Below are 12,583 nucleotides of genomic sequence, written 5' to 3'. Positions count from 1 at the left end.
CATTTTTACAGTAGCAGATTAATGACAAATTCAGCCTAGAGGTAACAAAAACATGAATAAGAGTTTTAGCACTGGTAGGAGTGAGATAGAGGTGGAGAAGGGCAGTGTTGCAGAGCTGGTAATTATAGGCCTTGCTAATGGATGGGATATGTCAGCTGTGGCTCAGTTGGTAGCACTCTCTCTTCTGAGTCAGATCAACTCCCATCAGAACATGGGCCTGTACCCACAATGTGCCACAGAATGGTAGAACATGGGCCTGTATCCACAATGTGTCACAGAATGGTAGAACATGGGCCTGTACCCAGTCCCACTCCAGAGACTTGAGCACAAAAATCTAGGCTGACACTCCAGTGCAGTACTGAGGGAGTGTTGCACTGTCGGAGATGCCGTCTTTTGGATGAGACATTAAACCGAGGCCCCGTCTGCCCTCTCAGGTGGATGTAATAGATCCCACGGCACTATTTCGAAGAAGAACAGAGGAGTTATCCCCGGTGTCCTGGCCAATATTTATCCCTCAATCAACATAACAAAACAAAATTATCTGGTCATTATCTCATTGCTATTTGTGGGAGCTTGCTGTGCGCAAATTGGCAGCCATGTTTACTACATTACAACAATGACTACACATCAAAAGTACTTAATTGGCTGTAAAGCGCTTTCGGATGTCTGATGGTCATGAAAGGCGCTATATAAATGCAAGTCTTTTTTCTTTTTTGGAGTTTGAAGCTCAGCTCTGGGTTGAACTAAACATAGAGTTTGCGTGCCATCATGTTCAGCAATGGAGTCGATGGCAAGAGTCGAGCTTTGGCAGGAACCAAATAAGATGGCTTTGACTTTCCCAATATTAAATTGAAGGATGTTCTGACTCCATCACATCTTGGTGTTGGACAGGTAGTCCTGCAACACAAAGGTGCTCATGGACTCTCGGGACGAAGAGAAGATGTAGAACTCAGTGCCGTCAGCAGACATATAGAAAGGCATTACATGCTTATGGATAATGTCAGTGAGTGGCAACAATAAATAAGGAAAAGGAAGGGGCCAAGGATAGAACTTTGGAGTACTCGGAAGTAACCATATGAGGGCAGGAGAAGCTTTCTGCTGGAGATGCATTGACTATGATGAGACAAAAGTGGAATCACGTGAAGGCAGCCCCACAGTGGTGCACTACACAGGATGGCATGGTCAATTATGTTGTACGCCACATAGAGATCAAGGAGGGATAGCATGCTGCTGTTGCAGTGACTGATGAGCCTTTGTTAACGTTGACCAAGGCTGTGTTGGTGCTGTGTGCAGGACAGAAACTGGACTGAAGGGTTTCAAAAAGGGAATTGTGGGATTGGTGAGAGCAGAACTGGGAGGAGGTGACAACGCGATTAAGGACCATAGAAAGGAAAGAGAAGTTGGAAATGGGGTGATGGTTGGAGAGGACAGAGGGGTTGAAAGTCAGCTTTCTTAAGGAAGGACTGATGGGAAGAGGAGTGTTGCCAGGGCAAAGGGAGTCATTTACAATTTCAGTGAGCTTTGGGGTAAGTACAGTTTTGATCTCACGTTTTGCTCCATATACATTGTTTTTTTCAGAATTGACATAACTGACAAACTGATTTGCATTGATTGGAAAGTATCATCTGAATGAGTGGTACAATATGCTGAATGTACACTTAACCAAGAAGTCTAGGAATGCTAACTCAAGTGAATGGCTGCAACATCTGTGTAACATTATTCAAGGACATTTCTATCCTTGGCATGTGTGCTGATCTTAATATACTGCAAGTACATCAAAATGATAACATTAATATTTGTCTCAAAACATAGCTTCATACTATCAAGCTTAATAGGTAAAATGATACCTCGAGGCACTATGATGATCACAAGTACAGTACATTAATGCTCATATAACACACCGAAGCTAATAGAATTCAGTCTAGCATTCCTTTTAAAAATAGATACTCTCTGAAGTGTCCATATTCCCCATATATACCTCTAAGAAATGAGATGTCACTTTAAATTAATTCATGATTTATTCCAAAATATTAAAATTAAATATCTGGAAAATATTCCTGGTAAATGTAGAAACTCTGCTTGTAGAGTACAGTAATGAATTTTAAAACAAAACAGCTTCTGATTTTACATTTTTATCTCATTGCTATATTGTTATTGAGTCAAATTGTTGACCTAATTCATCTGCAAATTACAGAAAACAGAACTTTTTTGTTTATCAAAAATTAAATTATAGAAAATGTTGAAAGCTTGCAAAGTGCACTTGAGCCTTTGAGTGTGGAGGTAGATAAGTCTGATTTCTGGAATGAAAGAGGATAAAAACATAAAGATCATCTTTCTAGAAATAGCCTTCCTGGAATAAACTGGAAACTGCTAACTTTGCCATATTTAGGGGCTGGATGCACAGAGCTGCTGCAGGCCTCGGGGAGGTTGATGAAAGCTCAGCCCTCCTCCCCTCCCCTTTTAATGAATCAGAGACTTTGGATTGAAATTGAAAACTCTACTAATGTCATTGTCTCCTTCTGTATCAGCAGGTTCCGGAGAGGTTCTTGGAAGTGGCTCAGATCACATTACGAGAGTTTTTCAATGCCATTGTTGCAGGCAAAGACGTTGATCCTTCCTGGAAGAAGGCCATCTACAAGGTCATTTGCAAGCTGGACAGCGAAGTCCCGGAGGTTTTCAAATCTCCAAACTGCCTGCAAGAGCTACTACATGAGTAAAGATGCCCAGAGTCATCTGAATGTATCAGATGTAATATACCCCTTCTGTTCTGATGCCCAATCCTTGTATTGTTGCTTTTCTCAGCTCTGATTTGTTAATTTTCCCCACTGTTTTACCCTTTTACATTTGACCTTGTAAGAAGATTGTTCACCACAGCCTTGAACCCACTAACACTGATACCTGAACCCTTCTGTTTTGAAGGTTAGATTTGATTTGATTTATGGAAGGAAAAACTGAAGTGTGAGAGTGTACTTTTAATTTTTTATTTCAAGGTAGGGTATTACACCTAAAGTAATCTGCTCTGTCAGACAGAAGGATTTATTAATGATTACTTGTGGCAAATGGCAAATAACTATGACATCATTTGGACAATAAAGTAGCTGTCATGGGATACAACACTACACACTAGGAGGTTTTGCCCAGCTGTATCACTATCAGAGATGTCTAAGCCTGCTATTGTTTTGATTTCAGGCATGGTACCAATTGATCTTTGCCCCCAGACTAGAATGCACCATATAGTCAGATCTTACCTATGGTGTCATTTTTATACCTACTTCACCACCACCTGCAAATGACATGTGTTTCATTCTTCAGCCTCTGTAGCTGATGTTGGTCATATTGTGCTGATCCCTATCTTACAAACAGCTATTGCTTTTCTGCCAAGATTCATTACTTTTTCACCAAAAATGACCACTTCATGTGAGAACAGCCTCTCCGGTACAGAACAATTCTGCTTTCTCGCAGTGACCGCGGATCAGGTTCCTGTGCACTTCTAATGATTCCAAATTAATTCTGCAAAGGTTCATAGCTGGCCAGATCACCAGAGATAGGTTGTACTCTCCTGGGAGAGTGAGAAAAACAACATTTGCTGTTAATTTTTACTGAATTCAGATAAAATAACAAACCTCTTAAATATTTCTATTCAAAGTGAGGCTACCCAGTCAGCCTGGTGTTATTAGCAGCAGTTTGCATTGAACCTACAGCTGAGATTTATTTTTTGGAGTTTTTAACGTACTCTATTAATATCACTTTTATTTACTGGAACAATGTACTGTATTCAGTTCTTGAGTACCCTGTAAACTGACAGATTTTCAAACCTAAAAATGTGCTGTTAACTTTATTGAAGACTTTTCCTGGCTCTGCTACTTAAAGTAATGCTAACGTGACAGTTTGCATTGCAGTGTATCACTGAAGAAAAAGAACTTGAAAATTGAATTAATAAGAATGTGTCAGTTTACCATTTTTGAAACCATGAAAAGACATCAGATTGTCATTGTTTAAGTTAGAGGGAATCCATTCAGGTACAAAAGAAAAAAAAAAACTCATGCAAAAAACAAATGCGCTTTAAAGTGCAAAACATTACAAGAGTACTGCTGAGTGCAATGAGTGCATTATTGTAATTAGAATACAGATTCTTTGTGAAAATGGTTACTTGTACATAGTGTGCAAACGTTCTATTGACACGGAAAGTCGCATGTGCCTAAACATGCCATACTGTTAGAATCAGTTTTAAACTAAATTGCTCACCACAGGGAATTTGAGACTGTGGCCAGATTTAATCTGATTTCTTGTTAACTGCAACTATATGAAACAAATTACATTCTGTTTTAAATCGTTTGCAAGGACACCTAAAGTATTAAATCTGATTTGATACCACTTTATAAACAGCAAGATTTCTCCCCCTCACCCCATTACCTTCTTTAGCAGTTTGGTTTTTGTGTTGACACTGACTGCTGAAAGCGTCTTGAGTCACTAGATGAAGAGAACATGCCGAACCATGTACAATTTTTAAAATTTATATATAATATATACATATTTACGCAGTCGTACTGAAAATACCCTCATATTAGCCTGATTTAATTGTTATTGGAGCGTGACCTTTAGTACTAGTGTATTTATTTTATTTGCCAACATAATTACTACTGAAAGCAAACCTCTATATATGACTTTGTGATCTATAGCTGTATCTGTCAGTTTATTTGGGACTAATTTGACTTTAAACTAATCCAGTTTGATGACCGCACACATTTTGAATCAATCAGATCCACCAGCCAGTACATGCACAAGATATTTTAAAATGACTATACTGAGGTATAATAAAATGTTAGAACTGGATTTGAATATAGCCACTCTGCCTTTAATTGCAGTTTCTGACGAAATGATGAAGCATGCAAGTGTGCACTTTTCGAATACACAATATAAGATATTACTATTATAAAAGGATTGGCATAATTATTGCACCTTTTTGAAATGTATCTAGATAGATTGATTTTCAACTTGCTAGCTCACCTCAATCCAACCATTCTCTCAGTACAAAAAGGCTACTATGCTGATCTCTCATTATAATTCTAGATTTCTGCAATCACAGACTAAAAATGGATCTGTTTCAGTTTCTGCCTTAGTTAAAACTAATTTATGTCAAACTTATTGGTTCATGGTATGTTACAGATTTATTTTTGCCTAATTGGGTTGTAATTTAAACCTACTTATAAAATCAAACCTACACAACTAGATGTTAAATGGGTTGTGTCATCAGGAATTTCTGGTGTGCAAGCCAGAAATTCCTGATTGTAAGCAATGATTCACTCAACAATTTCCAGGCTGCAGAAAGGCTGATACTGCATTATAATTTTGTTCAATAAGTATTATTGGAAAAGATTCCAGTAGGTTCCCAGTTTACTACCTTAGACAATACCAAACAGAAGTATAGCTAGTTAGAATGGCTTAGACTGTTCTAAGCTGTTAACCACAATTGCTCACCACCTGACTCTTCTCAGCAAAATGACCTTGGCACTTTAGGATGCATCCATAATTGTTTTAAATCCTTTCACTGGCATTGGTCTATATTTAGGGTTGCAATAAAACCACTCCAAGATAGTACAAAGCTAAATTTAGGATTTCTGTGCTATTTTTCCTCTTCTACAATTAAACACATTATCTGTGAATAAATCACACATGAATTCAATTCACAGTTCAACAATACTGAATTCCATCTTCAACTTATGAATGTGTTGGTTAAATGGCATCTGCAGAACTGTATTTTTACTGTAAATATCCTGCACTGATTATTCCAGATTAGAATTGGACAAATATACAGAACTTGAGGATTTACTTTCAGTATATTCTGAATAAATTAAGACTGAGTTAATTATAACTGGGTGCAAAAGCTGTTCAGGCTATGGAACCTTGCGTCTTGGATTTCAGCATTACAAACCTTGGATGCCCTACAGAATGTACAAATACATCGACACTTTACGGAGCATGTAGTCAGTTTGGAAAAAAATGTGCAGTACATTTTCAAACTTTAAAACGAAAAGTAATCCCAATTTTTTGATGTCATTTTTTTAATAATTCCATTAGGTAAGGATTACATTGCTTGGAAAGCTACTTTTGAGTAGATGAATAGTAAGGATTAAAACGGCTATGATTTATATAGTAAAAGTTTAGCATTTGTTAGAAGCCTCGGGGAGAATGTGGTACAATAGAGTAAATTAACCATTCATATTGATAATTATGTAGCACTAGAGCATTAGTGGAATTCATTATTTGTGAATTCTTTTGCGCAGAAATGCAGCTGATGGCCTCAAGAGGTTATAAAATTATAATTAGTCACATTGGAAAAAAAAAATTCAACTTTCCAGCAGCAGAAATGCAGTAAGCCAATGAAAGGGTTAAACTATTTTTTATTAAAATTCAATACTAAATTTACCACCGTGCAGAGCGGAGAATAACTGACACCGACAGGGTTGCTGTCAACTTACTTAATTCAAGCGCCATGAGCATTACAAAAAAAGTATGTTTTTGGTTTATGTTATATTTTCATGATTAAATCCAGTTGGGAAAAAGAGAGCTCTCTTAAGATGAGCAGAGCACTTAAAATCTAGAATGTACAAAATTTAACATATTCTACATTTGCATTTTAAAAACTATGAAGAGTGAGAGTGGTAACAATGTGACTGACCCCAATGCTACAGTTTAACTAGTTGTAAGTGTAGTTGATGGATAGAAATGCAGGGAAGCAATTAATGTCAGCACATAGCCTTAAAACCTGCTGACTTCAAATTAACAGCACAATGCCTGCAATGCCCTGTCATTATTATAAAGCACTTGCAGTATCTGCAGACTTTAGGCAATGCAGACAATAGCAATGAAGTGCCAATGTATTCACTATGCATCTAAACCAAGTCTGTCGTCTTAATTTTGGTATGCCCCCAAAGTGCTGAATCTTTTACTTTATTTTGTGTTGTGTTCTACACTCTTCCCGAGCCTTTCCTGGCAGAATTATGTACCAGTCACTCAGTCTCACTTAGTACTGACATGTTGTGACTATGAAATTTGAAATCAAACTTGTCTAATGAAATTAGTCATGAGCATTGGTGGTCCTATTATAGGAGTGACCTTGAAGAATACAAGCTAACAGTTCTGTGCTGACATTACAATGTGGTCTCAATTAGAGGTGCAATGATTATAATAAACAGAGTAAAGGGTCCTACTACCTTGTTTACTTGTTTGGAGATTAGAGGATAATGTGTGTAAGATCTGTCAAATAATTAAATTGTGCACAAGATTGCAAAGATTACCATATATCCTGACATTTTGTAAAAGAACAAAACAATTGGGTTCTAAATCATTTCAGTACTTTATTCTGTAATTATTGCACCACTGGTCTAATAGGAGAGTTTTGTAATATGATTTTAATAAAGACGCGTTCAACAGTCTAATTGTAATTCCATTTAAACTAATTTCACTTTGTGCAGTATATAAAGAATGTTCTGGAAATTTCATTTAAACTGGAATGCTTTTATGAGAGCCATAATGCCTTTGTGCCTCCAGCTACATTTTTCCTTACAAACCTGAGATTATCTCGATTGCTTCACAAGGTTTGCTGTCATTATACTGGCATACACTTTACGTATTCATGATGTAACAGCTACAAGAGGCAAGAGGTCAGATGTTTTAGAGTGGAAATTTATATAGTTTAATATGAGCTCATGATGGATGCTATATCTGTAAATTAATTCCCATTTTCTGTATTCTTATTGCTAATAGAAATTTAACATTGCATATAAACTTGAGGTGATATCCTGTGCCTAGACCTTAAATGCACCAGCTTGAAGGATACAGACACCTTCAATTTACCAATTTCCCACATATACAATTGTTCTTGTGCCTTCTGTGGCTGAACATTTCTTGTTTTGGGATTCTTGAGGATTTCCTTTTTATCCATAACCAACTGCAATAAATGCCAGATTTTGTTTTTTTCCTGCAGTTTACCATGAAGGTGATAGCTATGCATATATTGTATCTTTATAAAAATAAAACAGCTGGAAAAAAAAATTTTGAAGAAGAGAATTTTTAGAACAGTTTGATAAAGCAAATTATTTTTTCCTCTTCGACTGTTTGCTCAGCATTCGAGTTTGGGAAATCTTGTAGAAGCCAATTTTTTGTAACTGTGGTGCAGATTTTGTGTTTTCATAGATTATAAAAAGTAGTATAGAAGCAATATTTCATATGATGTGATATACGTGTGAAGTGAAAGCTGAATTTTCCCTTTAGATGGACAACTTTTCTAATTTTAGACATGCTGAAAATATGTTTTGTGAAGAGAATGTTTTATTGTGACCTCTGCGACACTTATATTTATGACTATTGCAGGATACGTCGCAGAGAATGTTCACAGTAATGAGAAATTTACATGGCAGACATTGAGTTGTAGTATTTAAATAGTATGAGGTATTTACTCACATATTTTGTTGCAGTTCGGTTGTGCCTCAGAATATCAAAAGCTGGTAATCTGCTTTAAGTTTCTGATTTAATATTTTTGATTTTTTTTAAATCTGTTGTTGTAAAGTAATTGCATTAAAATATGTGGGTAAATATTCCATGAAGAAGTTTAAAAAGGGAGCCCTCGAGAAATGCTAACCTTAAATTACCATTTTTCATTTAATTTCTTTTGCATACTTTAATTTTTTTTCTTCCTCTTTTATATTTTTCAACTAATCACCTTTCACCTCCGATTTATGTTGCTAAACTTCGTGCTATCACAGGAAATACAATGCATGATGTGATACTGATCAAAAAGTATGTATTTAATTCCCTATGAAAAATACCTATTGCCATTTTTCCCACATATATGTAAGCTCATTACCCCTTGGAACTCTTATTACATTTATAAAAATTCTTTGAAGTTCACTTCATTGTTTATTGTATTCAAAATCCACAAATTCTGCGCTCATTGCTCATTATGACTTCTGTATCTTGTAAAATATTTACAGAATGTATATTGCATCTACCCAGTAAATAAATGAGTAAATGGATGAATCCTGAGACCTTCCTTGTGGTGATGTCAGTGGCACAGAAATCAGCAGCTACAGCAAAAGCACATGCACTTGTAAACTCTAATTTACCCAAATCCTGACCACATATAATCTTTTTTTTAAGTGGTAGTTTAATGTTGACCTATTTTTTGAGAACTCCCTTCAAATTGAATGACAAGGGAGATGGTTATTTTGGAAATGGTTGCTGCGTATTGCACTTCTATTGCAGAATGTGAAGTTGAATGAAACACACTCATCTTGTCATAGAGAACTGTGGGATATGAACTGCCTGCGATGAAAACGCTTGTATGTATATGGTTGCAGAAAAGTGACAAAAACACTGCCTTTATATTATTTAGCAATATGTTGTACATAGCATTATGCTCCTTTTTGTATTAAATACCTGTTAATTTGAAAATAGTGCAGTAATTAAAGCTGACCTAGTCAGTGTTTTTGATTTTATTTTCTAGCTAGAGACCATTTTGATTGTGGAATTTTGTTGTTGTTGTCAATTGTTCTGAAGACTTTGCATAATTTATTGGTTTAATTTATCCTAATTTATTTGAAGGTGTACAATTTTGTATTACCAGGGATGTACTGTAATAATTGATCATATAATGAAATGATAAGCCCTGTCCATGTTATAGGGGTGCAGTAGCCAACTGACTTAAGCAATCCTTATTAAATTCTGCTTGGCAGCTACTAAATTTTGAAGATAAAACCTTTTGTTGAATAACTGATTTTATTTTGTGTGTTTTAAGCTTTTTTGTATGGTATCCAGACTTTTACCTTTGCTTTGTACCACCTACAGACTACAGTAGTTCAATTGCCTTGTGTGCCTTCCATTCTTCTCTAAACTGAATGTATGTGCAGTATATATGCAAGCTTGTGCAGAATAAATATAATTCCAAATACACTGTTTGCACTTATTTTGTGTTTGCTTTTCACAAGTATATATTTTTTTAGTTTGTGTGGCTGGATGCTTTCATTCACACCTAGAGAGCGAATGAAATGAGTTCATAGAGAAGCTGAACTCGAGTAATAAATGTATTCATTTCCTTGCATTACTGAGCCTTTATCCGTGCCTTTATTTTCAAGTGTGTAAAATTTGATGTTAATGTGGGGAAACTTACCAGAAAGTAAATAACTGCACTGATTTTTAAAAAGGTTTAACTGATCTAGGCTGGGAATTTCCTGCTCCTGCTCTTCACTGCAAGTGCGGAAGAAACCCCATTTACGTGTGTAAATTACAGAGATGGAGTGGGCGCAGCTCCAAGGAAATCCTCAGCCACAGTGTTTAAAAATCATTTTATTTACTCCGGAAGCACCAGACATTAATATCCAGTGGGTACAGACAATTGATAAAACTAGCAGATCTCCTATGGCATTGCTCAGGGTAAGATGGAGGCGCATTGTACCATATAATGTATTCTGCCTCAAAGGTGAAGTTATGTTTAAGATAGTCTGTTCCTTTGAGGCCATAAAGTCTAATTATTGTATATAGGCACATCCTGAGGCAAATTGTGATTGGTGATTTTTTTATTTTAATTTTTTTTTAAGATGCTTCATTGGTAGGCCCCTTAACTTTTCAGTTGTGATTTGTTGCTGTTTTCTCTATGACGTTGGAGCCAATCAGGTTCAAATGCCATTTTCCCTTTGAAGTAAAATACTTTGAGGTGTGACACTTTTTTTAATGTGACACTTTGAGCCATGCCAGATGTGTGCTCAGTTCAAAACTTTGAATATAAAAATAAATGAGCGAAAAATAGAGAGCAGGTGTCACATTTTACGATTTTTTTGATCATTACTTCAGAAAGGATGGGAAATGCGTTCCATTTAAGTAGTGTGTTTTAAATTAAAGTGAGTTCACACAGGCTTAAAATTCTCCTTACAACCATATGCTGCAGCAGCTGAGACAAAGAGGAGTTTATGTGTTAATGAATCAGGCATTGAATGTGTTTACACAATGACTGGGGATAATAGTTATCTCATATTGGGCTGCCCACAACATTCACTCCTATTATCATTTGGATGGCTTATTAATTTGAACCCTGCCTGGGGTGTCAGTTGAGAATCCATTCTTGTGGGGGGTGGGGGGGAAGTAGACTGGTGAATAACTCAACATGGAAGAAGTTGGGGGATAGTTCAGAAGTAATACAATGAAGAGAACAATGAAGAGAAAAAACAATGTTCAAGATCAGTCTCGTTAGGTCTGGGAGGTTTGCTCATCCTAGCAAGGAAAAACTCACTTAGCTCAGAGCTGTTCAAAACCAAAGGGTGACCAGCAAAGGTAAGATAGCTCATTGACGTGGGATAGTGGCTTATTTTTCTTGTTCATGAGGAGGGGTTTGAAGTTAGGTGACGTAAGTGAGTTTTGATTATAACTGTTACTCTGTACCTTCACTTGTCTGTAAAATAGATATGCTTAATGATTCATATCTGGCCTCTCATGAAAGTATTTTCATTCCACCTACTGAAAGATTGGAGGAGCAGATGTGAGGGCATGAATGAAAGCAACAAGATGCAGCTCTGATTACCAGGGGTGCTAATGTTATGCTTCTGGGTCACACTATCATATGATTAGACATTGGGCAGTAGGGCACATTCCTGAACTTAAAGACACTGGGACCACTTACAGAAGCGACCACCACCACTGAACCTTGAGAGAATATGTAAAGCGGGAATGAAATTTGTAGGTTTGCAGTGGAAAAATCTCTCTTCCTAGTTGGACTATTTCTCAGTTTCTCGTTGTTCAGATCAGAATACTTATTTAGTTCACCTGAGTTCCAAGATACATTTCTAAGAATTATAGGTAAACTTTCCCCCCCATGTGTTCTCTTTTTTGTGATCCAATGTTTCATTCTCATTTTGGTAATCAAGTTAATGGTATAGAGATAGACTTTACACATCAACTAATATTCCTTAATTAAATACTTCATAATTGATATCCAAGAAGCCCCGAGTAAATGAACATGCCATGTTCTGAATGGAGGAATAAGAAGCACTAGGAAATAGTCCCAATAATTTTAATGGGAGAGAAAGTGAGTATGTAGTAAAGGTCTATGGGGGTTGTACTTTTTAGAGCAACAATTTGTATTTATATTTAAGGTAAGAATGCATCCCAAGGTCCTTCACAAATAATTATAAGGAGAATGAATGCACAAGCCAGAAGGGAGAGATTAGGAGGAGCGATTGAAAGCTTGGTCAAAGAGATGGGTCTTGAGCCGTTTAATGATGGAAAGAAAGATAGAAGGAGTTAAGTAGCGAGTTCCAAAGAGGAGAATTTAGTTTGCTGTGTGCTCTGCCACCAATGGTGGGGTAAAGGGAGGAGGAGAATGCACAGTAAGAGGAATGGAGCATTCAGGAGGGGATTTAGAGCTGGGGAAGATTACAGAGATAGTGTAGAGCATAGCTATAGAGACATTTACAGAAAAAAAGACTTGCATTTATATAGCGCCTTTCACAACCACCAGATGTCCCAAAGCACTTTACAGCCGATGAAGTTCTGTTGAAGTGTAGTCACTGTTGTGGGACAAGGACAAGAATTT

The 12,583-nt window shown here is 36.6% G+C and overlaps 1 protein-coding gene and 1 long non-coding RNA gene across 6 annotated transcripts in view; one reads left to right on the top strand and one right to left on the bottom strand.

Annotated features, from left to right (window-relative positions):
- prox1a (prospero homeobox 1a) overlaps nt 1-12,583 on the top strand; it is a 203,161-nt gene that overhangs the window by 123,608 nt on the left and 66,970 nt on the right. For 2 of the 5 annotated variants that reach the window (XM_085981193.1, XM_085981197.1), the window contains one exon: nt 2,529-9,951. The exons of 1 other annotated variant lie outside the window; for it this stretch is intronic. In XM_085981193.1, the coding sequence (XP_085837319.1) occupies nt 2,529-2,717 (189 nt within the window). In that variant the 3' untranslated portion in view covers nt 2,718-9,951. Of the gene's footprint in view, nt 1-2,528; nt 9,952-12,583 lie in introns of those variants that run through there. 2 more of the 5 variants (XM_085981195.1, XM_085981198.1) reach the window with 1 other exon arrangement.
- Nucleotides 1-12,583, bottom strand: part of LOC147121152 (uncharacterized) — a 38,318-nt gene that overhangs the window by 23,756 nt on the left and 1,979 nt on the right. The gene's annotated exons all lie outside the window — the stretch shown is intronic.

Source organism: Somniosus microcephalus, chromosome 3 (assembly GCF_052327205.1).
Source record: "Somniosus microcephalus isolate GS21.2 chromosome 3, FLI_Smic_1.0, whole genome shotgun sequence".
Lineage (NCBI taxonomy): Eukaryota > Metazoa > Chordata > Chondrichthyes > Squaliformes > Somniosidae > Somniosus > Somniosus microcephalus.
Note: the sequence above shows the minus strand (reverse complement) of the source record. Positions and strands in the feature narration are given on the sequence as shown.